Genomic DNA, 25,885 nt, shown 5'->3' on the forward strand with positions numbered 1-25,885 from the left:
ACTCAACCATTACATTTCCATTTGCTGTCATTTTGGTTATTAAATCCAACCCTTGTTATCTTCCTCAAGGGAACTGCTATTATGCATTTGTTAAAAATCTTTCCAAATTTTTTCCAAATATTTACTTGGCTATGTGTAGATTTGTAAATGTAGTTGTAGAAAGTTTCAATTTCTTTACCATGAAAGTTATTATATACATAATCTACAATTTATTCCTAAATCAAACTTACTCTTCTCCAAATACATTGAAGAAGTTTCTATGCTGGCCCACATAGAGGTTATTGCTTCACTTAAAAAGTAATTACAACACAGCGTTCCATGGTGAAGACCAACTATAGTTGATCTGTGAATTCCCCTATTAGTAGGCACCTTGGTTTCTCCAGTATTTTGCTTTGGCAAGCAACATTGCTGAAATACATGTTCCTTTGTCAAGGCTATTCTAGAGTAGATACTGGGCAGGAAACTGCTGGAAGATTATATTGAAAACATTTAATATCCTGCCCTTTTCTCCCCAGTAGCGATATGAGATCATTATTTATCTATTTTTGCTTTAATATAAGCTTATATATAATTTTAGAGAAGAAATTAATACTTTATTGCTTTATTCCCAATGTCCTTTTGAACCAATGATGTTATCTTTTCAACAGTTACTACTTTTAAATGGCCAAAACATCAAATAAACTGCCTGTTTGTTTTCTGCCTATTAATTCTACCAGATTAATTAGTTATTAAACTATAGACTTCCTGTAAATATTCTTAACATTTACTTTCTCATATCTACTGCAAATAATGCTAATTCTATAACTCGTCTCTTCTTCATATTGGTTATGACTACAGAAATATTTAAAATTTAATGTAGTCAATCTATTAATTTTTTATGTTCTTGATTTTTTTGTAACTTGGGAATTTAAACTCCCAATTTCCTGAGACTTACTCATCATATTCACTGTATCCCAATATTTTCACTGATAGTTTTGCTTATAATAAGGATAATTAATGAGATCTATCCTTTTAACAAATTTTAAGTTACAAATGCACTATTTTGTGTGTGCGTGTGTGTGATGCTGGGAATCAAACCTAGGCCCTTGCATATACAAAGCAAGAAATCTACCACTGATAGCCACGTCTCCAGCCCCTCAGAATGCACTGTTATTAACTATAGGCACAATGTTAAACAGATTTTTAAAATTTAATAATGATACCTTAAGCTTTATTCCTACTGAAAGGCAATTCTGCATTCCACTTCATCCAGTGCCTAGCAGTAACCACTCTGTCACTATCTTAATTATCTCATATTAGGTAAATTATGTAGTATTTATTTTTTGTGACTGGCTTATTTCACTTAACATAATGTTCTCAGGATTCATCCATGTTATTACTTATGGCAAGTATTTTCCTTTTTTATTATGTTTTAATTTATATTTTAAAGGGGGTAAAATTAAACACAACAAAATAGGACATAAGAAAGCAATGTAAGAGATATAAATTTCAAAGCTAGATGACCTGAGATCTTCACTGTCTATCATATTGTCTCTTGTTTTCTTCCAAATAATTGTCCATGTCTTCACATACAGAGAATTCATACAAAACAACATAGTATAAAACTGATCTGAAGAGAATGAGGAAGGCCTTTTAGGCCCTCAAAACCAGACAATTGGGAAGTCACTAATGGCTGTCGTAGAGTCTCTTGTTCTCTTCAAAATAGCTGTCCATACTTTCATGTATATTGAGGTTCAACAAAGCAAAACAGGCAAGGGGAGAGGGGTTGCCTGGTTTCCCAGTGCTCCAGGTCCCAGCAAACACTGGTGGCTTCCGTCCTGGGCCACCACAGCCTGCCACGCTCACAGCCATTCATGGGGCAGGGTGGGTGGGTTGCTTCAAGCTGTTTCTGTCTAATGAATTGATCATTTCACTGCCCAAGTTCTGAAATGGCCAACAGACCATAGAAAGATATCTCTTCTGCTTAAAACCAACAGCATCAGGAAGGTGTTTTAGGCCCTGTTGATTCAGGGCCAGGAAAAGTATTTTCTTATTTAAAGAATGAATGATGCTAAGACTCTCAAAAAAGAAAAATAAAGGATGAATAATATTTCATTCCCTGTAGATACCATGTTTTGCTTCTCCTTTATCCTTCAATGGGTAGTCAGGCAGTCTCCAAAGCTTGGCTGTTGTAAATAATGCTGAATCTTTTAACAGGGTTATAACTTTGTTTTCATGCTGAATTCTTTAATGCAGCTGAATTTTGTGTTCACAAGTAGAGTGAGGTGAACACATAGCTTTAACATTGAAGGAAATTAATGGCTAGTAATCCCAAAACAATTTAGTGACTATCTTATCACTAATTTGAAATGCCATCTTTAACTGTGTTGTTTCAAGAACTCTTAATTCCACTTAGAGAAAAGGTTTTATGGTGAAGTTATAGCTTCCTTAACATATAGACTTATAAAACTCTGAAACTCTTTGAATCATGGCCTACAAAGGAGTATTACTTTTACTTTACTGAGTTGAAATGCAGTCTTCAAAACTGAGTGCTAGGGAAACTCTGTGATCTTTTTGCCTTACACCATTTCATCATATTCATTTGGGTATCTAGTTCATCTTTTTTTTCAGTCAGATTTTACTGGTACACTTTAGATACACATATTCTCAAGTTCTTATTGACACTAACATATGTTTTTAAAAGTCTTGATGTTTGTAGTTTAAAGATTTTAACAAAGTAGGATTTTTAATGTTTAAATATTTATTTTTATTGATTGACTGATTGATTGCCTTTTGAGACAGAGTCTATCATGTAGTTCAGGATGAACTTGAACTCACCATGAAGCCCAGGCTGATCTCAAAATCCTGGCAATCCTCCTGCCTCAGTCTCCCAAGACCTGGGGCTACAGGCATGCATCATCAAACCTGGCTTGGTTTTTATACACTTTTAAAAAGAGCTATTTATTGCAAATGATCTTGGTCTGACAGGATGAGAAGAGAGTCATGGGCCACACAAAACAGTTTTAAGTGCTTCTCTCTGCTTCCCAATTTTAGTCCCCTTACATGCTGTTGCCTTCTGGTAAGGGCTTCTTTAACTTTATAGTAAAGCAAGAGCAGAACTATACCAACAATTCACCTTTCTATTCTGCTTTTATTTCATGGTTTAATGTTGAAGTTTGTTCTTGCAGAGTCACATGGTTTAGATTTTGTACCACAGTCTCTCCAGCACACATTGTACAAAGGTGTTATTGGTGACTCTGGGCCAGATGCTACAGTACTGGGTGAGTCCTGCTGGTTTGGTTCATTTATTCATTCATTTATTTTGATCCTGGAGATTGATCTCAGGTCTCTCATGAAGTAGCAGTGAGCTCTACCTGCAGCCCCTTAACTGTCTAGGGATTATAAAGATAAATGTTTAAAAGGGATATGGTATTTCTTTCTCCTTGGATTTTTTATTAATGGAACTAATTTATGAAGAAGTGCTAACAGTGATCATCAACCCTGCAGTCCAAAGTTAGAGATTTTATGGTGCAAAGAACATAACAAGGTTGTGGGCGGATGCGACAGCATATGCCTAGAGTCCCTGCTATTTGGCAGGCTAAGGCAGGAGAACTGCTTGAGTTTAGGAATTCAGGACCAGCCTGGAAAATATGGAAAGATCCATTTCAAAAAAAAATAAAATAGGTAAGGGGAAGATGATATAGAAAAACAGGTGAATGACTGAATATAGATTAGTAATAAAAGAGCATATATGTCATACAAACTAGTAGCATCTAAAATGATTCAGACTCATCAGGTGTGATGGAACACACACACACACACACACACACCTGTAGTCCTGGCACTCAGGAGACTCAGGCAGGGGATCACCGTGAGTTTGAGGTCAGCCTGGGCTACATAAGGGAGTTCCAAGCCAGGCTTCACTACATAGTGACACCCTGACTCATAAATAAATAAATAAGATTCAGACTCAAATACAATACATATAATTGTTGTAAAATTTGAAGATAAGATCTAGGTGTGGTGGCATGTGCCTGCAGTACCAGCATTGTCTTAAATTATATGATACGTTAGTGTCAATAAGAACTTGAGAATATGTGTATCTAAAGTGTACCAGTAAAATCTGACTGAAAAAAAGATGAACTAGATACCCAAATGAATATGATGAAATGGTGTAAGGCAAAAAGATCACAGAGTTTCCCTAGCACTCAGTTTTGAAGATTGCATTTCAGCTCAGCAAAGTAAAAGTAATACTCCTTTGTAGGCCGTGATTCAAAGAGTTTCAGAGTTTTAGAAGTCTATATGTTAAGGAAGCTATAACTTCACCATAAAACCTTTTCTCTAAGTGGAATTAAGAGTTCTTGAAACAACACAGTTGAAGAGGTGAGTTCTGACACACCACTTCCACATTCACTCATTTGTGTATTTATGAAACACTTAAGAGTATGCCAGGCACTGTTCTAGGGCTTATCAGGGAAGGACCAAAGTCTCCAATTTTGTAACATTTATATCGATCATTTCACTAAAATTATTCCTTTTTCTTTTGTGATTCTGGGGATTGAGCCTACAAGCTCATGGTAAATGAATGCTTTACCACTGAGCTTCCTGAAACCCTGAAATCAACAGTTTCTCCAGGTTGCCTTGGCTCCCTTTATGAAGAATGGCAGCTTCATCTTTTGCAAACACTTTGCAAGGTTGGTAACTAGTAGAACATTAGTCAAGTCTCTCCAAGGGCTATATAGTGGCAACACACATGCACAAAGCTAGAAACTCCAAACTGCTAACTTGACATTCTTCCTTTTTTTACTGTGGATCCCAATTACTGACACACTTCCAGTTTTAATGGCTTTACCTGATGTTTACACCTCACTATTTTCTCCTCTTCTGGACCTAATATAAATAAGTTGGAAATCCCTAGAGGTTAATACGCCCTCAAAAAAAAAAGACAACCAAAAAATTCAGATAAAACAGAAAACAAAAGAGCAAAGTAAGAAAATCTGCTCCATGAACTGGGAGAACTGAAAGAGCCACCTTCCCTTAAGTTCTTTAGGATATAAAGAATCCATGTGAATATGTAAACTGAAAGTCTCCCCAGTGTTTATCATTTTCAAGTTTCATTTAAATTTTAAGACATAATTTTTATGTAGTAAATTGCTTGACCCAAACAAAACTTTATATAAAGATTAATGAAGGTATATCAGGCAACAAATACTATTTAAGTGGTCAAGTGATATTTCGAACTTCGCATCAAGGTCAAAATTTTTTACACTGCCATTGGTGTCACTATGAACAAAAGTGAATTGTTTTCACTTTTTGATTAGTAGTCTCAAATTTCCAATAATCCATATCTAACATGCTTTATAACTTTCTTATCTGCTGGCCAAATACCTTCCTAGGCATGCTTTCTAGATCATGTATTTTTTTCTCTGTTTAATACATAAGTGGTAAAAACTAAAATAGATAGATACATAGATATTATATAATAATGAAGTCCAGCAAAAAAAAAAAAAATTAATTCCTCGGCCTTTTGTCTTTGCCTAAGGTCCCAAGACACCTGGCCTGGGTTCTCAGACAGGTGAAATGAGGAAGCTCTGCCTTCCTGCTCTGGAAGCCCCGTAGCGGCAAGGCACTTACCTCCTCAGCTGTTCTGCCAGCTGCCACTGGCTGTGCTCCAGGTGCTCCACATTTTCCTGGGTCACCTTTAAATCACCCTCCAGTTTGTGCTTTTCTCTTTCACAGTTCATTCTGGCTTTCCTCTCCCGCTCAAGGGTACCCTCCAGCTGACAAAGAGAAAGATTATTTAACCAAATGCATAGGTGGACTTTATACTTTACTAATATAAGCAAGTATAAACATAGATTCTGTAAATAATGCCTACATACATAAGTACTTTAAAATAAAAATTGCATGTATCAGTAAGTTAGCCTAAGAAACTAAAATGATGATCATGGAAGAAAATTCTAGAGAGTATAGACATTGGGTTCTTTCTCAGAAAGGAACAGATAACACATGACCAGTTGATGTCTGTTGGATCACTTTTCAGTAAGGGAAATCTTACTTCTTCACATGGCAGTTTATCTCTTGGATAGGAGAATCCATTAACTCAGAAGTATCTCTTTATAAAAACTCAAAATATTCTCTTTAAATTCTACCCACAAGTTCCAACCAAGCTATCTGTGACAACAAATAAATCTAATCTATCTTGATGTAAGAATGCATAAATATCAGCAGCCCTCCCAAATAATTCTGAGTCTTTCAAACAGGTCTCACATAATTCCATGCCTCATTCACCCCTTTGGTATCCTCGTCCAGTTCATAATATCATATTCTTTTTTTCCCCCAGACTTGGAATTTGTCTTCTCTTAATGGTGGCAAGATCCATAGCCTATAATTTGTAATTTTAATCATTTTTTCAGTGTAAAATGCAGTAATGTTAAGTTCATTCACACTGCATATTATCCCTTGCCACCAATCATCTTCAGAATTCTTTTCATGATGCAAAACAGAAATTCTGTACACATAGAGTAATAGTTGGCTCCCAAAACCCCTTACCCCAATAACCATGGCATCACAGCATTATGAGAACATCTTTCCTTTTAAAAATTGAAGTTCCACTATATGAATATATACCACAGTTTGCATTTCCGTTCATCCACTGACAGACACCTGGGTTGCTTCCACTTACTGACTGTGGTGCATAATGCTATGAACAGGGCATACAAATAGTTCTTCAAATTCCTGTTTCCATTCTTTTGAGTATATACTGCAATTGCTGGAGTACACGGTATTTCAACTGTTAATACTGAGGGAAATTGCCATACTGTTTTTCCCAGAGGTTGAACTCTTTTATATTCCTACTAACAGTACAAAAAGGCTTCAATTTCTCTACAACCTAACAATTGTTACTTTTTTATGATAGTGGCTATCCTAAAGAGTGTAAGGTGGCATAAAATTTGTCTTTTAATTTAACTCACTTAAATTTTCTATAAGGGTTATATTATTATTTCCTAATTTATTCTTCTAAACTTTATAATTTTTCTGTATCTTTATTGTTTTTTCCCTTGCTTTCTAACCTACCATTGGTTAGATTAGGTTTTTTATTTCTGGGTTGCTTCATAAATGTTAATATTTCTAAGTCTAATCTTTATATCTCAGTATTTGAGGAGAATTTTTCCATCTTACCTTTGCTGCTATTATGGTTTTTTAAATTAAGACATTATTTTACTATCATCTTTAGGACTTACAGTAGCCTAATACAATTATAAAGTGTTTAGTAATCAAACTGGGATATTAGTTATACCCATTTCTTCAAACATTAATCCTTTGTGTATTGAGAAATTTATACTTACATAATCATTTTAAAATATATCATGGATTTTTTTATTAAAAAATTAAAATAAAGAAGGAGATTAAGATAAAAGAGGACATAACAACATAATAACACAGGTCAACAGAAAAATTTAAGCCACATAGTGTTTCACCACAAGATAACCCAACATTAACATAGTTACCATAGAGTCTTTTTCCTTGAAGTATTTGAGTATAACTTCGTATATTATAGCATCAAACACAACATGACAGTGTAAAACTATTCAAGAGAATGAAAGTATTTACAGGGTATTTAGAACCAACTAACAGAAAATGAACAATGGTTTCTATATTATCTCCTTGTCTATAAAAAATTTTGTTTATACTATCACATATAATAAAATCCAATAAGATGCAACATGATAAACCGATGGAGACAGAAGAACAAAAGCTTCATGGGACTTCAAAACAAGATGATATTAAATCAGCATTAGTTATTATATTGTCTTGTTTTTCCAAATAACTGTTCATACCATCACAGACAATAAAATCAAACATAGAATAAAACCATTCCAATTAATGAATGGAAACATTACAAGGCTTCAAAGCAATATAATGGGTAATCATGTTTACCACATACTTTTATGTACTCTTACCATTTCTTACACTAGGGAAACTACTTGGTATTTATACTTGAAAGTTTGATTTATTTCACTTATGAGTATGGTCTCAAGCTGTGCCCATTTATTTATAAATATCTCAATGAATCATGGATTGTTTTAACCTACTGACCCTACTACTGTCAAGAAGAACCCAAAGTAATTCCTGAACTTTGTGCCTTGGTGCCCTGTATTGAAGCTCTGTCCACCTCCCTTCACCCCTGCCCTTCACTGTGTCTAATGACTGCTATTCCTTTCCACTGTTCTATAAGATTCACTTAATCATTTCTACACACAGTAAGAACATGATGTGGTATTTGTGTTTCTGTGCCTGGCTTATTTCACTCAACACAATGACCTCTAGTTCTATCTCTGAGGCTGCAAATGACAGGGTTTCACTCTCTTTTGTGGTTAAATGGATTGCATTGTGTAAATCTGCCAAATTTCTTCATCTATTCACACACTGAAGGGCAACTGCATTGATTCCCTATTTGAGTAGCACTGTGATAAACATGGAGCACAGTATCTTCTAATGATATTATATCTTTTGTATATGTACTCAGAACTGAAATTCCTGAATCATGTGATAGTTATATCTTTCATTCTTTGAGGAATCTTCACATTGTTTTCTACAGTGGCTGTACTAATTTATATTTTCACCAGTAACGTTTGTGTTTCCTTTTCTTATCATCCTCACTAGTACTTGTCATTCTTTGTCTTTTTGAAACAGCTGCTCTAACAGGGTGAGAAATTTCATTGTCATTTTGATTCACTTTTAGTGAAATTAGCATTTTTCATGCGCTTTTTGGCTATCTCTGTATGTCTTCTTTTGAAAAATGTCTGTTTAGTTCATTTTTAGCTTTATTTCTTGTTCTTTGGTGTTCGGCTTCTTGAGTTCTTTTTATACACTTAATATCAGTCCACTGGTTTGCTAATATTTCGATAGTTTGCTAATAGTTTCTCCCATTCTATATGCTGTCTTATTTCTGTTGATTATTTTGCTGTGTGAAAGGTTCTTTGATATAATCCCATTTGGCTACTTTTATGTCTTTTTAAGGTTTTTTAGTACATGTTTGCAATACATTCCCTATGTGGATCTATCTGAAAAAAAAAATCATTGGCTTGTGCCATTTTCCTTTCTGTTGGTACAAACCCACTCACTCTGAGTATAACATCACCTAATTACACTTCATTAAACTTTGCTGCTTTTTCCTATCAACAGTATCACATCCAATTCTCTGTTGCATACAAGAAACTATAAATCCATCCCAGATCTCATAGCCCACAACAACATCTTGGCAATCCAACAACAGGGGGTAAAAAGTAACACGGAGATTGCAAAGACCTCAGTTCTGCCTTTAAACTACAAATGATGATGATCCAATCTAGGAACCTAAGACTTCCTCTGAATCTATGACTTATCAAGACATCCTCAGAGGAGGAGCAGGCTCCCTTAGCTCCCTAGGTAAGGTAGAACAAGAATCCCATAGTCTTCTCATAGGTAGGGCCATTGTCCTTTTCAGCAGGAAGTAGTTATAGAAGATAGACATTCCACCCTCAGCACCTCTAATAGATTTTCAGGGTCTTTTGGAGGGGTAAATAACATAGTGGTTAGGGCTACAAGACCACTCTCCTCTATTCACTTGAACTTGGACAATGTCCCAGGGCCAAGACCCCAAACTTTATCCTAAGGTCTACTACCCTGAGGTATAGATAAGAAAAACAAATTCTGGAAAATTCTGAAGTCCAAACCAGGACACATGATCACCAGATTCTCTAGTATCTCCTACAGTAAGCATTTTTTAGTTGGAGCTCATTAAAGGTCTCGCATATGGACTGCATCTCACACATTCAATGATAACAGAGTGAATTACAGGAAAGAACACGCACAGTAGACACAGCTGATGTGATCAGATCCCTATTGATCATCCTGAGACCCCACCACAACATTTTAAATTCTTAAGCGTAAAGCCTCAGACCATTATTTTTCTTTCTCCCAGCACGAGTTTACTCACTGAGCATCCTATCACCTAATTACACTTCATTAAACTTTGCTGTTTTTTTCCCCTAGAAAGGAAAAAAACATTTCCTGCATCAGTGGCTTAAAGTCTTCAGGACATATGTGACATCCAGTTTTGTCTGGATTAGTGCTGCCAACAGTGATACAGATATTAATTTAGCAAGAAGCTATGTACTAAGACTATTTGTTTACTGACATGTGTACTTTTTGCCAGTGGAAGATATTTCCCATAACTAGGAAAAACCGTCAAGTAAATTAACTGATTGAAACTCTGGAGGTATGTATCTATGTAGACAGTCAGATAACGAGCTAAATTTGTTGTTACCCACCTCATCTACCTGTTGTCCCAGCTTCAGGTTTGCTATGCTCAAGTCACTGAGTCTCTCCTCCTCTGTGTTCAGGTAGTCTTGAGTCCGCTGATAGGCTTCCTGCACATCTTTGGTTGCTCTGTTGAGTTTGTTAATGTCCTCCTTCAGAGAGTCCACCTCCTCTGTCAGGTTCTTGACCTGTGAAAAGAAGACCAGGACAGCTTCATTACCCGGCCACCACTAAAGGACTGGGTTTAATGCCAAAGCTTATGCTGTCTCTCCCACTATCTGAAAACTCCAGTGTCAGGAGCTAAATTTATCCAAATTCCTGACATACTTTCTAAAACTCTTAACTCACTTTTTCTTCCACAAAAAGTAATGTGTAATCTAGAAAGACCAGAAATGGATACTCTGGTAAATCAAGTATTATCAGTGTTGTGGATTATATGGTCAATTAATTATGGCAGAACAAAAGACAAAAAAGAAAAAAAATTATGGCACAACAACAATAATTCAAGTCAAGGTTATTTAGCTTTCTTTTGAGGATTCAGAGGTCATGTCCTAAGCATCTTGTACCTCACTCACTCAAGAAAGAAGGTTCTAGCACACAGCACTTGCAAGAGTGTAAGCCAGCTATATCTGGCTCATGTGCTTTTTATGAAAGTGAATCAGTAAATATAAGAGTTGTTATTTAATCATCTATCAAATCATAGTTTCACTTTGGAGATTAGTTGTTTATCAAAGATTTGATTCAGACACTTTACCAATACCAGTCCTCAAAAGATGATCAATTTAAAACCCAGGACTAAAAAAAAAATGCTGAAGTCTGTAACAGAATTAAAGATACTTCCAAGATTGAACTCCAGATCATTGGGAGAGCAAGGGATACGGACACATCCCAAATCACCTTTTAGGAAATCACATCATGTTCACTGTTGATCCAAAAAGGATACTTAGAGGCCTAATGAAACTATTTTTGCACTTCATATGAGATTTTATCAGATAAAAAATTTGAATGAATAAAACGTTTCATTTGAAAGATTGATGGGCTCTGTAAATTGAAATTGAAAATCTGAGTTAGGACAACACAGTTCCTCAGACATTAATTTTATTCTGATTTGATCTTCACCCTGTAACATTCCAAGCTACTAACCATAGCACTTCTGGTACCTATGAATTTGAGAGTGAAATTCAGGCATCTATGCCTGCCTAACATCACGGAAAAAGTACCTTGTGCTCCATAGCATGCTTCTCCTTCTCTGACTTGGCCAACATTGTTTCCAGGTCATCGATTTCTTTCTTCAACTCAAAACATTCATCTTCGAGTTTCCGCCCCCTGGCAGTCAGCTCGGAATTTATCTCCTCTTCTTCCTCCACACGCCTAGACAGCTCCTTGACTCTGGCCTCCAGCTGGATCTTGGATTTAATCAGCAACTCGCACTGCCCTTCAACATTTGCCAGGTTCTCTTGCTCCTGCGATGATGAGGAGAAAATTGTTGCCAACAGCTGGAAGTAATTTATCAGCGGGGCGAAAACGCTGCTTCCCACACTGCCAAGAGATAATGGCCTGCCCTCTGCCCAGTGCTTTTACCTTCCTTTCCTAGACAGCTGAAGCAATATTCCCAGTCCCCAATTCTATTGTTGAGAAGTGGAGGAGCTGCTGGTGTTTAGAAGTGATTTTAATCTTTCGGGCCCATTTAGTAGATTAAATGACCTCATCTAAAGCACTTAATAGAATTCTGGTGGCCTAAAGGAGCTAGCGCGCCTCTGAAACTTAGCAGTGTGTGCTTAAATCACAGCGTCTAGGAGGATTGATGTAAGCACATAGCTTGAGGTTGATACCTGCTTAAAATATGGTCTTTTCAGACATTAGTTTTCTTGTAGACAATGTAATGTTTAGAACATTTTTTTATAAGTGCCCTGGTGTACTCACTTAAATAAATGTACATATAATAAATTGAAGTGAGCAGTAATTTTAGACATAGGTTGAATTTATAATTCATGTGCTTATTTGTACTCCACTAACTAAACTTCACTATTATTTTCAACAAAACTTGTTCCTCAATGATTCTCCCAGCAGTAGGTTTCACAACTTCCCTACACAAAAAATAAAATAATCTTTCCTTTAACTCCTCACATGTACTGCCTTCAAATCTTCTTGAGGGGCACGTTGTTTCTGAGTTACATCAAGGAAACAGTGAAGCATTTTTAAATTATAGAGCACATTTCATAATTTTGAATCTTTTAACTTGTCTTCTTTAAAGGATAAATAAAAATCACTCCTTGTGTGGAAGTTTTTAAATACTCTAGGTATGATTGAAATATAATTTTTGACATATCTTCGCTGTAGGGTGGATAACACATGTTTTACAAAGGCCCATGTATTAGAGGGTCAGTACTCAGTGTGCCACTATTAAGAGGTGGAGTCTTTCCTAGCTGGCTGGCTGGGCCGTAATGACAGGGATTTTTTTTTTTTTTTAATACTGGGATCGAATTCATGACCTTGTGCTTACTGGCAATAGTTAGATTTTGTTGTTGTGATTGTTGTTGTTCCAAGCTACCGTTTATTTTTTTATTTTTATTTTATTTTTGTATTGAGGAATCAAACACAACACGACCAAGTACTTGCAAGTCGGGCATTTATGTCACTGAGCTAAATCCCCAGCCCCTGGTAATGAGAGTTCTTAAGGTCACTGGGGACACACCCTTTAAGAGAATCGTGGGATGCCAGTCCCTTTCTTTCTCTTCTGCTTCCTGGCCTGGACGTAAGTGATTTGTATTACCTGCAGCTGGCTGTCATCCAGCAGCCATCAGAAGCTTAAAAGCAATAGCTGTGTCTCGTCATGAGCTAAAACTTCTAAAACTGAGCCAAAATAAATATTTTCTTTTTATAATTCAATAGTCTCAGGTATCTCTTTATGATGAAGGACAGTAACTAATATTGTCTAAACTGGCATACCGTGGAGGATGAATGATAAAGTCTATCGATCATTCATCCTCAACAATCTGCCAGTTTAGACAATTTGCCATCTACTTGAATTTCTTAAATTGTGTGTCTTGTCACCAGTTCAGACTAGAACACTGCACTTGAGATACGAGCTGCCCAAAGAAGACACACAGAGCCAGGAGAATGTCTCATGTGCCTTATTTTTTCTGTCCAATTGCACTGTCGTTTAGCCATGGCTCATCTCTTTATTTACCTGCACACACTCAGCCACTTAGCCAGACATCCAGTCCCCCAGGCAGCCCACCAGCCCTCATAGTTGGACAGATTTATGGCAAAATATACAATGGTGGCTATGTGCCAGTATTGATCTTGGTTATTTACAAAAAGTTATTTACAAAAGACCACAAGGTGTGCCTGCTCTGGAATTCTTCTGACTTGGACTTAATGGAGCCTAGAAATCGCCTCCACTCCTAGCCTGAACTATAATCTTCTTGGGTTTCATTTTTCCCTACATTGTGTCAGCTAATTAGATGAAAAGCAGAATAAAGGTAAAGAAAATTAGGCTATTGGATTCTAGGTAATTCCTACTTAAAGAATAACTTTCTGTACAACAAAGAGGGTTCGAAAGGATCTACCTCATTAACATATCTGAGGTCTAAGCATCATCTCTTTTACTTTTAATATTTCACAAATGTAACTGACACAAACTCAAAAGTTTAAACAGCACTTTTAAGAACGCAACTAGTTAGTAATGTTGATTTGAACCAAAGAAAAAAGTAAGAAGACAAAAATCAGGAAATGCAAAGTCCAGCATGGTGGGTGACACCTGTAATTCCAGTGCTATTATATAGCAACCAGCTATCTGACAGTTTCTCTTTTCCAAAGACATCCTGCCAATGAAATGACTTCATTATGAAAAAGGGTGCCTTCTAAAGCTTTCCCACTGTTTGATGATGACCTATGGCATTTGAAAAGTTCCTACTTTCATTTATTGTTTTGTTAAGTTTTTCAAGTTAACACTGCTTATTAAACAAAGGAACATAACCAAAAACTAGATGTAAAGAACATGGGGGAGGTCCACTCACGCCTTGTAGTTGAAGAAGCAGGTTATTCTTTTCCTGGTTGAGGGAGACTTTCTCTGCTTTCAGGACCTCTCTCTGAGATTCTGAATTCTCCAAGGCTTTCTGCAGTTGTGCATACTCTTCCTTTAATCTGGCTCCTATGCCCATAGACTTAATAAGGGGTTTGATCTTGAGGAAGAGCCTCATCCAGGTCCAGTTCTGGACAGCAATGAAAGCTCTTATGTTCCACTGGATCAAAAGAATTGCATCCCTAAATCAAGAGTGAAAAAAAGACAAATCAGTGTAGACTATAAAAGTTCTTTGCATAATAAAATATCCTTGACAAGCACACCTTTTAAAAGTCACTACACACTTTCATTATTCTTTAGACCATATCTTTATCTGGGTTTCCAGTTGATTCTGACAATAATTCTATGAAGGGTTTCTGGATCTAGCTATTTTATGGGCTAGATGACCTAAAAATACTACCATCACAGATATCTTTTAAACCATCTTTGGGGCAACTGGGACTCTTGTCTCTTGTCTCTTGCAGCTAGAGAGGACATCTCCTGTGTAAGTCAGTCCCCATACTGCTTCTGGGAAGATACTTCCTCTTAAATTAATAACAACCATCTCCTTTGCACCAAGACAATCAGTGTCTCTCTCATTTAACTCTGCACTTTCAACTCTGACTCTTTCCTGAGACGAAGACAACACCTGAGTCAACCTGAGAGAAATTACCACAGTCCTGAAATTCTGAAAACTCTCCTCCCAGAGGTAGGAGCCACCTCTGGGACTGGCCATCAACTATGCCACTTCAGGGCAACCTTCATTGCTATCAGATGTCACAAGAAGCACAAACTGGCATCCAGCCACACATCAGCCACCTAAAGCAATACAGAAGCCTGATAGACTGTTCCTCTGTGGTTCCCAACCATACACCTTTTTAGGACTGTTATCTCTAGATGCCACCTGGTTCACATGTCTAGATTTAAAAGATGCCTTCTTCTGCTTGTGGGTTGCTCCTATGAAAAGATCTTGAGGCAGGACAAAAAGGCCAGCTCACTTAGATTCAATTGGCACAAGGGTTTAGAAACTCTCCCACTATTTGGGGGAGGCTTGAACAATAGATTTAGCTTCTCTGAGATGACTTGTTTCCCTCTCAAGTTCCACATTCTGTCGTGGTTCCTTAGGTCCTAAGTTTGGGCCATCAGCCACCTGCCTATGATTATGAAATCTCATCCTGAGGCAACTCCCACCTGCATCAAACAGTGTCCATACCACATGAGACTCAGATAGAAATTCAACCACACTTCCAGAAGTTTCAAAACTGCAAAATGTTTATAAATGGTCAAACTGCTGAAATAGACCTGTCCTTCCTATAAAGCCAGTTCAAGATCTCCAAGTTGCCAGGGCTACCACCACTGCTCTCCATGTGCATTACCTCAGTCTTCTACCATACACAATCTACTAATACACCTGCCTGGACCTAAAGAATTCCTTCTTCTCTCTTCATTTGGCTCCTGTCAGCCAACTACTCTTTGCCTTTAAATAGAAAGACCCCAGTTCTGAACTCAAAAGTCACCTGACCTGGATTCAACTTCCAGTGCTTCAAAAACTTGTTTTGCTGGTTCCTAGATGATTAATGACACCCAGGCTCCCTGATGGAAAGGCACAACAGCTCTGTTGCTATACCTGGCAGAAACTGATTATAAGAAAGAAATCCTATTAATTTATTAGAGGTGCTGGCTTCTATAGGCTCTTGATCCTTGAATTCACAAAAACAATGATGCTTATTCAGACTGTCAGTTCCTGAGAGCAATCAAAAGCTACCTGTACAAATACTTGAATCTGGTCACTAAAGGTTGCCTTCCCAACTTTGCCTTTGTGTTCTAACAGCCACTGCCCTTCTGATCAGGAAACGTGACAAGCTTACCTTAGACTAAGACCTAACTTTCCAGGCCACATGCTGTAATGGATCTCCTGAGTAACTGTGGACCACTCAATCTTGCCATGTACCTGCCACCAAGCTGGGCCCATCAGACTATGACTGTCTGGCCATGATACATAAACTTTTTTCCAGCTCACCAGACTTAAGAAATGGACCCTTTGATAGATGCCGAGTACATCCTGCATATGAATAGAAATAGCTCTGTTAGCAATGGAGTCTGACGGGCTGTGGTCATCTTGAACAGGGTTATTTTAATCACAGCTCTCCTAGTACTGATTTCTGCTACTGTTCAGAAACCTGCCACCAATGCAGAATAATTCAGAGGCCTAAGCCCCCTCTGAAGATTTGATTGGTTGAAACATCAATCCCATCCAGAAAAACTTTACCCAGCACATCCAGTAGATCAAATCGAGACCTCTCTCTACCATATGTTCTGCAAGATCAATCTGTAGCACTGATATCTGTACCCCTGCAGCCAGCTCAGGCTTCAGCATCTGTGTCACTGTCTCTGACCTCATGCAATATAGTAGATACTCCCTCATTTAAAGATAAACAGACTTCAAAGAAATAAAACTCACAGGGTTACAAATACCTGTTAGTGCTCATCTTTACCTGCTCTGGTCAGCCAAGACATTTGCTACTCATGCTAAAAAGCTAACAGGAGTTAATAGGGTCTTGCTATGAAACATCATCCCTAGATACACAAAGCCAAAAAAAGAAAAACCAAAACATAGCCTTACAGAAACAGCTTGTAATCAGTTAAAAGAGCAGCTATACCTGTAGACATTTCTGTATACATATACAGGGTACATGATAACTACCTCTACAAGTTTCAGAAATCCAGTCTTAGATCTGCTGGAGAATTTCCCTGGACAGCTCCTCCAGGGCTCACTCTAAAGAGGCAATACATTCAAAGCCCTGCTCTGATCACTCCAGATGCTGTCCAGTCCATGCATGCCTGAAGTCTAAGGACCTGAAATATTCCCCTTGGCCTTTCCAGGCTGCCAACCCCAGTCCTTGATTCCCTGCCCCACTGCTAGTTGTGGTTTTTGCCTTAAATTCTATGGACAGTTGTCCCAAGAAAATAGAACAATTAATGAAACACTTGGCCAAGATTTGATGAGCATCCAAGGCACGTGGACACACTCCTAGATCAGACTAATTCCCTCACTACCTTAACAGAGTTACATTACAGGGTAGACAGGCCTAAATTAGGTCTCTAATCTACAGGCAACTTAGGAAAATACTCTATAATACAATCTTGGTGACCTTGGCTAGGGACCATCCCAGCATCACTGACAACCATAATGTTATACTGCTTCTAGGTGGGCCTTGTCTCATGGGGTATGCACAGAAAAGATTTGCTGGGGAAATTAAAATAGGGGAGAAATGTAGCAGAATAAGCCCCTCTCCCAGCTAGTATGTTTCAGTTTGTTACTTGCCCAGATAATAGTTCCTGTTACTTTGGTTTCTTAGAAATGACTGGTCACTGTGTTGCACATCCAGTCCCTATGATGCATAGTATAAGAACCAAACCCCAAGTGATAAGTTATTCTACATTTGTGCTTCTTGCTTGCCTATCCCATGTAAACCCTAATCCACCAGAGATCAGGACCTGACATTTGAAGGATAATCTGTTCCTTGTCAGTGCCTGTCTGATGTTAAATAGTTCTGCCTCCAAATTCTGGGGGATGTTTTGGTGCTGCTTCTTGCTGTTGCAATACATTATTAAACCTGATTGAGCCCTGAAACTAACACCAGGCCAGCATGCACTAGGACTGGAGCAGCAATTATGAACCCTACCAGATAGCCTATCCAGAATCTCTGACTGAGATCATTAGTAAAGGGCTTTTCCTGCTGCAGCCACTCTTTAAAGAATGTTATATATATATATATATATATATATATATATATATATATATACATACACACACACACACACACACATGCATATATAGTTGTAGTCAGGGGTTGTAAACAGAACAATTAGGGTTAGGACACGGAGTTTATAATATTACTATAATGGTCACTGGGAGTTAACACAGGAAAATTCAGGAAATCTATCCGCAACACCAAAGACATAGATTATTTAGTCAAGAGCCTAAACCTCACAGCAGTGTCCCACATGAGTCCAGATAAAAACCCAGAGCTCAGAACAATGCCTCCCACAAGTCCAACTGGAGGTCCAGAACCCACAAGAAGGACTCATGCTAGTCTCTTTTACGGATCCGTGCAGGGAAGACCCAAGGGTCAGTGGTGGAAGCCAGAAAGTCTACGCCCACAGGATGAAGGAGCTGTGCTAGTGGGATGAGGGTTCTACACTGGAGCCGAGAAGTCACACTCACAACAAAGACCAGTAATGTCCTGAAAGGCACCACAGCTGTCCTCAGCGACACGGAAGCCCCGAGTCCCTCTAACAACAAGCACAGTCAGGTATGTGCCAGAAAGCAGTGTGAGGAGTTCATCCTGGAGACCAAGCCGCACATGTCTTCCCCTCCAGAGCCAGGAAGCAATGCTCGATGTAAGGACCAAAGCTTCTCCAGGAGAACCAAAAGCTCAGAAGCAACTCGTAGGAGAACCCACAATGCCTCCTTAAGGCCTCAACCCTCAACACCTCCCTTGTTCTCCACCTAATTATCCTGGCACCTTTCCTCAGGTGGAGCATCTTCGCTCAATGCCATGCTGATGTGTTCCAGCTGGCGTTAAGTTAACAAGCAGTTCTTAATCCATAACATATATATATATATATATATATATATATATATATATATATATCTTCAATTATGCAAAAATATAGTAATACAAGGATTATTAATTAGGAAAATGTGACACCAATGAAGTAACAAAATAAAGCTTCAGTTTCTGAGCATAAAGAAATGGAGAAACATGACCTCACAAAATCAGATACCAGAAATCAACACAAGATTCTTAAAATGAAGGCAAAATAAATGGGTACTTGGGGCAGCTACAAGGAAAAGGTTTAATTTTTTTTTTTTACTTTAAAGAAAAAGTAAATAAAATTTCAAAACAAAATAATAGGAGAGTGGGCCAGGTATTTAGCTCAGTGGCACACCAACTGCCCGGCAAGTATGAGGTCCTTGGTACAATTCCTGGTACCACCAAAAATAATAATAAGAGGAGAGTAAAAATAATTAATACTTTGCATATTGTTATATTCAAAGTAGTTATTCAGAGTACAAGATGTAAGCATGAAAAATCATCCAAACAATGGTAGCACAAACTTTTATTTACAATGAACTAAGAGACACTAGAAGTGTAACTGTCTTACCTATCCTGCCTTCCTTCCCTTTTTCTTTCTCCCACCCCAGTTTCTCTTTCCTTCTAAACAGTTTCTTTCCATTTCACAAAATCTGTTGTACAATTTGGACCTTATTTATTCTTTTGTCTTCCAATGCCAGGGAAACAATATGATGTTTACACATACAAATCTGGGTTTATTTCACTTATGAGTATGGTCTCAAGTTCTAGGCAGCATATCTGATAAAAGACTTCCCCAATGAAAGCTAATCTATAAATACAAGAATGAATTTTATTTCTTCGACTATGTAGGATAACAATACAAGGCTACAGGGAACAGAAGGAGTCAAGAACACAATAAAACAGAGGAATAAAATAAACCTCCAATTAGTCACCTAGAAGAAAAGCTGATCCAAGAAGTCTCAAACAAAGAATTTAAAATGATCAGCTAAAGAGGTGGAAGATAAGAAAATAATACATGAACAAAATTAAAAGTTTAATAAAAATACATAAAAACAAAGTAAATAGACATTCTGGATCTGATGAGCATTATTATTATTTAAATGAAAAATTTCACAGAAAGCTTCAAAAGAACATTCAAGCTAGCAGAAAAACCAGTGAACTCAGAGACAGGTCAGCTGAAATTATCTAGTCAGAAGAACAATAGAATAAACAATGAAAAAGAGTGCAGAATGCCTATATATTTGTGGGACACAAGCAAGCAAAATTTACACAATATGGGAATTATAGAAGGAACAGAGAAAAAGAAACGGGCGGAAAGCTTTACTGCAATAATGGGAAAATACATTTCAAACCTGGAAAGAGAGATGAATATCCAGGTGTGTAGAGACCAAATTAAACCAAACAGATAAAAGAGATCATCACTGGGACACATTATAACAAAAACTGTCTGAGTTAATCACTCTTGTTTGCTGTCACATACCATAATTAAACCCCAACTCTGCTGCCTATATTTAGCACAGAAATCAGTGGTCTGCTTGTTTTTCACCTCTACTAATGTAAGCAGTGATACATCTCAGCTTGGATGGTTGTCATAGCCTTGGGTGCACAAAGGCTTAGGCAGGAAGGGATAGCTCAGAGACCCACAAACCGTGAGGCTAGGTTTAAAAAGTCATGACTTAGGAAAGTGGGAGCTGCTAGAGTGATTACAGCTGTATGGTGGGCTATACCAGACACATCCAGCATTAGCCATACAAAACTGTGAATGTACAAAGGAAAAAAATAGGTTTTAGTTTTAGACAGGCTTTGGCATTGAATGCCAATTCTAAAGACCCTGAAAGGAAACTAATCCTTAAAAACATGAGGTAAATTTTTTTGTACTCTTTTTTTCCTTCATTGGTTTCTGGGAATTTGAGGTTTTTTTTATCTTTTTTTCTTTTTATTTTTATGAGGATTTCTTCACAGGTTTTTGTTTTTCTTTTATTTTGTTAATTTTCTTTTCTCTTCTTTGTTCTTTTCTTGTACTTTTATCTAATTTATTAATTTTCTTTTGATATTCAATTTTAATATTCTGTTAATATTCAGTTTGTCTTTGACTCTAATATTCTTGTGGTATTAATACTATTGCTGAGATGGCATAGTTATTGCTGTTTGTTTTGTTTATTTTTTCTGTATGCAAACATCTGGTTTTTCTTTGTGTCATCAATAATACTGCATCTCACTTTTAGAGAACTGGGTGCTGGTCCTAATATACTGTAGACTCCTCTCCCAAGTTAGTGAAGGTGGTTTGATATAGAGATGAGGCAAAGGCTTACAGTTAGCTATATCTAGAGCACATACTAAAAAGCAGACATTAAGTAAAGGGACATCTATACTAGCAATAAGTCTTCAGAGCCGCAATCCCCAGCACAAAGCAAACAACAGAAACATGAGAAGGCAACAAAATGCCTCCAAAGCTTATCTAAGGGGCATTCATGTGGAGGAAATCAAAAGCCAAACAGCCGCATTATACAAAACATGAAAGAAGACAAAAAATCAGATTAATAAGGTTCTCAAAGAGCTTAAAGAAGATATAAATTAACACATAATGGATTTAATAAACAAAATAATCAGTGAGGTAATAGAAGGCACTAATAAAAGTTAACCGTGCTAAACAAAACAATACCAAACATGAAAAAATAGTTCAGCAAGGAGTTTGAGTCCCTGCAATGATACCTAACAGAATCCAGGAAATTAAAAATTCTCTTGAAAGCATGGACAACAGAAGTGACCAGGGTGAGGACAGACTGAAAGAACTAGAAGACAGAGTGGATGCAGGTGATTATATCCTCACAGGTAATTTAAACAACAAAAAAACATGAAAAGCAGATCCAATAATTCTAGATGACACAAAAACACTAATATTAATTAGAATGATGAAAACTTGGAAGATGGCCAAAATGGTACAAAAAGGGTATTCACAGAAATAATAGCAGAAAACTTTTCAAATATGGGAAATTTTGTTTTTGTTTTTTTAAGTTGTTCTGTTTTCTGGGGTGTTTTTTTGCTTTGTTTTGTTTTGTGTTTTGTGTTCTGTGTTTTGTGTTTTGTGTTTTATGTTTTGTTTTTTGTTTTTGTTTTTGTTTTGGTGCCAGGGATCAAACTCATAACCTCACACTTGCCAAGCAGGTGCCTGTGCTGCTGAGCTAAATTCCTGGCCCTTGGAAAATAATTTAATACACTGATCAACAAGGCATGTAAACCATAAAAACTATAACTATAAAAGAACATCAAAAAATTAAAATTAATCCATACACGTCATCATCATCAGATGGATCACTATGAAATGAAAGTGGAAATAAATGACAAAGGAAATCACAGAAAGTATGCAAACAAATGTAGAATAAATAATGCACTCTTCAATGATCAATGGATTATAGAAGAAATTAAAGAAAAAACTAAACAATTCCTAAAATCAAATGTTAAGACCAGTACAACATACCAGGACCGTGGAACACAACAAAAGCAGTCTTAAAAGGGAAGTATACATGTATCTGTCAGTGTGTGTATGAAAATAATCGAGTCCAAATATATAACTCAGTGATAGAACTCATGGTCCTACAAAAACAATAATCCAGGTCCAAAGCTAGTACAAGGAAGGAAATTATAAAAATCAGATCAGAAATAAATGAAATTGAGATTTAAAAATACAGAGAATCAATGACTCAAAAGCTGATCCTTTAAAAAGAATGATCAAAATAGATAAATCCTTGGGCACTTCTACAAAAAAAAAAAAGAGAGAGAGAGAGAGAGAGAGAACCAAATAATACATTTAGAAATGAAAAATGTGAAATCACAAGGAACACTGCCAAAATCCAGACAATCAATAACTACTTCTAAAGCCTCCAGAAGAAATCATCACTGAATTTTACAAGAATTTCAGGGAAGATACAATGTCAATATTTCTCAAACTCGTTTATGAAACTGAAAGGGAAGGGACATTCAAGTCAGTTTTGAAAGCCAGCATTATCTGAATTCCAAAACAAAGATCTAAATAAAAAGAGAGGATTTAGGCCAATCTTTTAAATGAATGTGAATGCAAAAATCCTTAACAAGATACAGCAAACAGAATGCAACAAATCATCAAGACAGTCATATTTCATGACCAAGTTGACTTCATCCCAAGAATGCAAGGTTGATTCAACATACACAAATGTCAGTCAGTGTAGTACACCACATAAACAGAAGCAAGGACAAAAATCACATGATCATCACAACAGACACAGAAAAGCTCTTGACAAGGGTTGGGGATTTAGCTCAGCGGCATAAATGCCTGCCTTGCAAGTGCACAGTTGTGAGTTCGATCCCCGGTACCAAAAAAAATCTCTTGACAAAATTCAACATATATATATATATATATATATATATATATATTCATGATAAAACTCCCCAAAAATGAGTATAGAAGCTACTTATCTCAGTCTGAAAAGTCAGTTATAATAAACCAGTAGCCATCATAATAAATGGGGGAAAGTTGAAAATTTTCCTTTTAAAATCAGGAATAAGACAAAGTTGTTGACTATTTCCACTTCTGTTTAACACAGAAACTGAAATGCCAGCTGCAGAATATAGATTCTTCTCAAGAGCATGTATAACATTTTTCAAGCTGATCTTGTTAAGCCATAAAACAAATGGAAAAAATATAAATAAATGAAAAAATACACCGCTAAGCAAGACATACAAGAATTAATATTGTTAGTATTTCACTATTACTTGAAGTATTCTATAGATTGAATGCAACCCTAATCAAAATACTAATGACATTCTTATAGAAATACAAACAAATGTGAAGTTCATATGGAATGAAATATTCTAGATAGACCAAAACTTAGACAAAAATAATGGAGCTGTAGGAATCATAACATCTAACTTCAAAATATAATGCAGTTATAGCAACCAAAACAACATGTAACAGGCATCAGTGCCAACAAATGGACCACTGGTACTGATTACAGACCCAAGAAATTAATCCACTACGTAACTAATTTTCTACAAAGGTGCCAGAAACATACACTGTGTAAGATTAGGCTTCAATGAATTGTGCAGGGAAAGTTACACATCCATATAAAAAAATTGAATCACCATCTTCCCCTACATATAAAAATCAACTCAAAATGGATGAGACCTAAGTATAAGATATAAACCCATTAAGAGAAAACATGGAAAACATGTTAATATATTAGTAACGGCAAAGGTTTATTGGATGGGATCTCAAAAGTATAAGCAACAAAGGTAAAAATACATAAATAGGATTATACCAAACTGAAAAGATTCTGTACAACAAAGAAAATAATCAGCAAAGTGAAGACCTAACCGGCCAAATGGGAGAAGATATTTGTAAATCATCTATCCAACAGGGGATTATCTTTTAGAATACATAAAACTCAAACTACTCAATAGTCAAAAATAGGTCATTTACCTTGAAGAGTCATTTATCAAACAAAAACATACTAACAGCTAACAAGTATATGAAAAATATATTGAATACCACTAATCATGAGAAAACGTAAGTCAAAATGACAGTGATATATTAGTTCAACTCAGAATAGCTATTAAAATAGCAAAAATAACAAGTATTAATGAGGATTAAAAAAAAGGATAACTATTAGGCACTGTTGGTAGAAATATACATGAATATGGCCATTATGAAAAACAAAATGGAAGCTCTCAAAATACTAGAAATAGGCCTAGCACAGAAACCAGCGATCCCAGTATTAGCATATATCCAAAGAAACAAAATCAACATGTAAAAGAGATACCTGCACCTCAATGTTTATTACCGAACTATTTGCAGTAATCACAATACATAGTCAACCAAGGTGTCTTTCAGCATATAAATGGATAAAAGACTGTTTCTCAACCATTAACATTAGCAAATTGGATAGATGAATAATTTGAATTGAATTCCACACCATGTGTAAACATCAATTAAAGATGACTAAAAGACTTCTAAGTAAAACCTAAAATTATAAACCGCTAGAAGAAAACATATAGAAAAATTGTTAACATTGCTTCTTAACCTTCAAAGTGCAGGAAGCAAAACTTTAAAAATAGACAAATGGAATTGCATCACACTAAAAAGCTTCTGCACAGGAAAGGAAACAGTGCAATGGAATGGGAAGATACCTGTGGAATAGGCGAACATGCTTACAAATCACAAATCACACTTCACATCATCCAACTTCTGAATATGTTTCCAAAGCAAAAGAAGTGAGTTTCCCAAACAAATGTTAGCACTACCATGTTCATTGCAATACTTTTCACAATAGCAAAGATGGAACAACTTATCCGTCAATAAGTGAGAAAAAATGTGGTAAATATACACATAAGGATATCATTCAGTCTTTTCAAAAGAAAAAATATGTCATTTGCAGCAAAATAAATGAACATATATGACACTGTGCTAAATTAAATAATCCAGCAACAGGAAGGCAAATACTGCATGATCTTCTTGTAAAAGTAGGGAGTGGAGGGCTAGTTCTAGGAGCCAAAAAGTGGGGCCAATAGGAAGACACTGGTCCAAGCGAATTAAGAATCACTACGATAAATAAGTTCTGGAGAGCTAAGATACAGGGTGGTGACAATTATTACTAATACTGTGTTGTGTACTGGAATTTGCTTAGAGAGAAAATCTTAACTGTTTTCACCATACACATACACACACACACACACACACACACACACACACACAACTCTATGCAGTGATAATAATTTTGATTGCAGTAATCATTTTACAATGTATACATGTATCAGGACGTCAGATTGAGTACTCAAAACACATAATTTTGCCAACTAAAACACAAACAAGATAGAAAAAGAAAAAAAAACAAACCAGGTGAAAGGAAGGAAAGAGTACAAATCAGGTCAGAAATAAACTAAAAAAAGCAAGAAAAAA

General features: G+C 36.5%; 1 protein-coding gene and 1 non-coding gene across 2 annotated transcripts in view; both read right to left on the reverse strand.

Annotated features, from left to right (window-relative positions):
• Myh15 (myosin heavy chain 15) overlaps positions 1 to 25,885 on the reverse strand; it is a 147,856-nt gene that overhangs the window by 69,818 nt on the left and 52,153 nt on the right. The window contains exons 22-25 of the mRNA XM_063224911.1: positions 14,307 to 14,553; positions 11,505 to 11,747; positions 10,296 to 10,472; positions 5,614 to 5,759 (exon numbers count right to left, since the gene is read on the reverse strand). Coding sequence (XP_063080981.1) covers positions 5,614 to 5,759; positions 10,296 to 10,472; positions 11,505 to 11,747; positions 14,307 to 14,553 — 813 coding nt within the window. The remainder of the gene's footprint in view (positions 1 to 5,613; positions 5,760 to 10,295; positions 10,473 to 11,504; positions 11,748 to 14,306; positions 14,554 to 25,885) is intronic.
• LOC111756665 (small nucleolar RNA SNORA2/SNORA34 family) lies at positions 1,881 to 2,016 on the reverse strand. The gene has a single exon (XR_002791087.1). It is a non-coding gene; the product is annotated as a small nucleolar RNA SNORA2/SNORA34 family (small nucleolar RNA).

This window comes from Cavia porcellus, unplaced genomic scaffold, assembly GCF_034190915.1.
Source record: "Cavia porcellus strain 051 isolate PalLab524CR breed Dunkin Hartley unplaced genomic scaffold, mCavPor4.1 scaffold_15, whole genome shotgun sequence".
Classification (NCBI taxonomy): domain Eukaryota; kingdom Metazoa; phylum Chordata; class Mammalia; order Rodentia; family Caviidae; genus Cavia; species Cavia porcellus.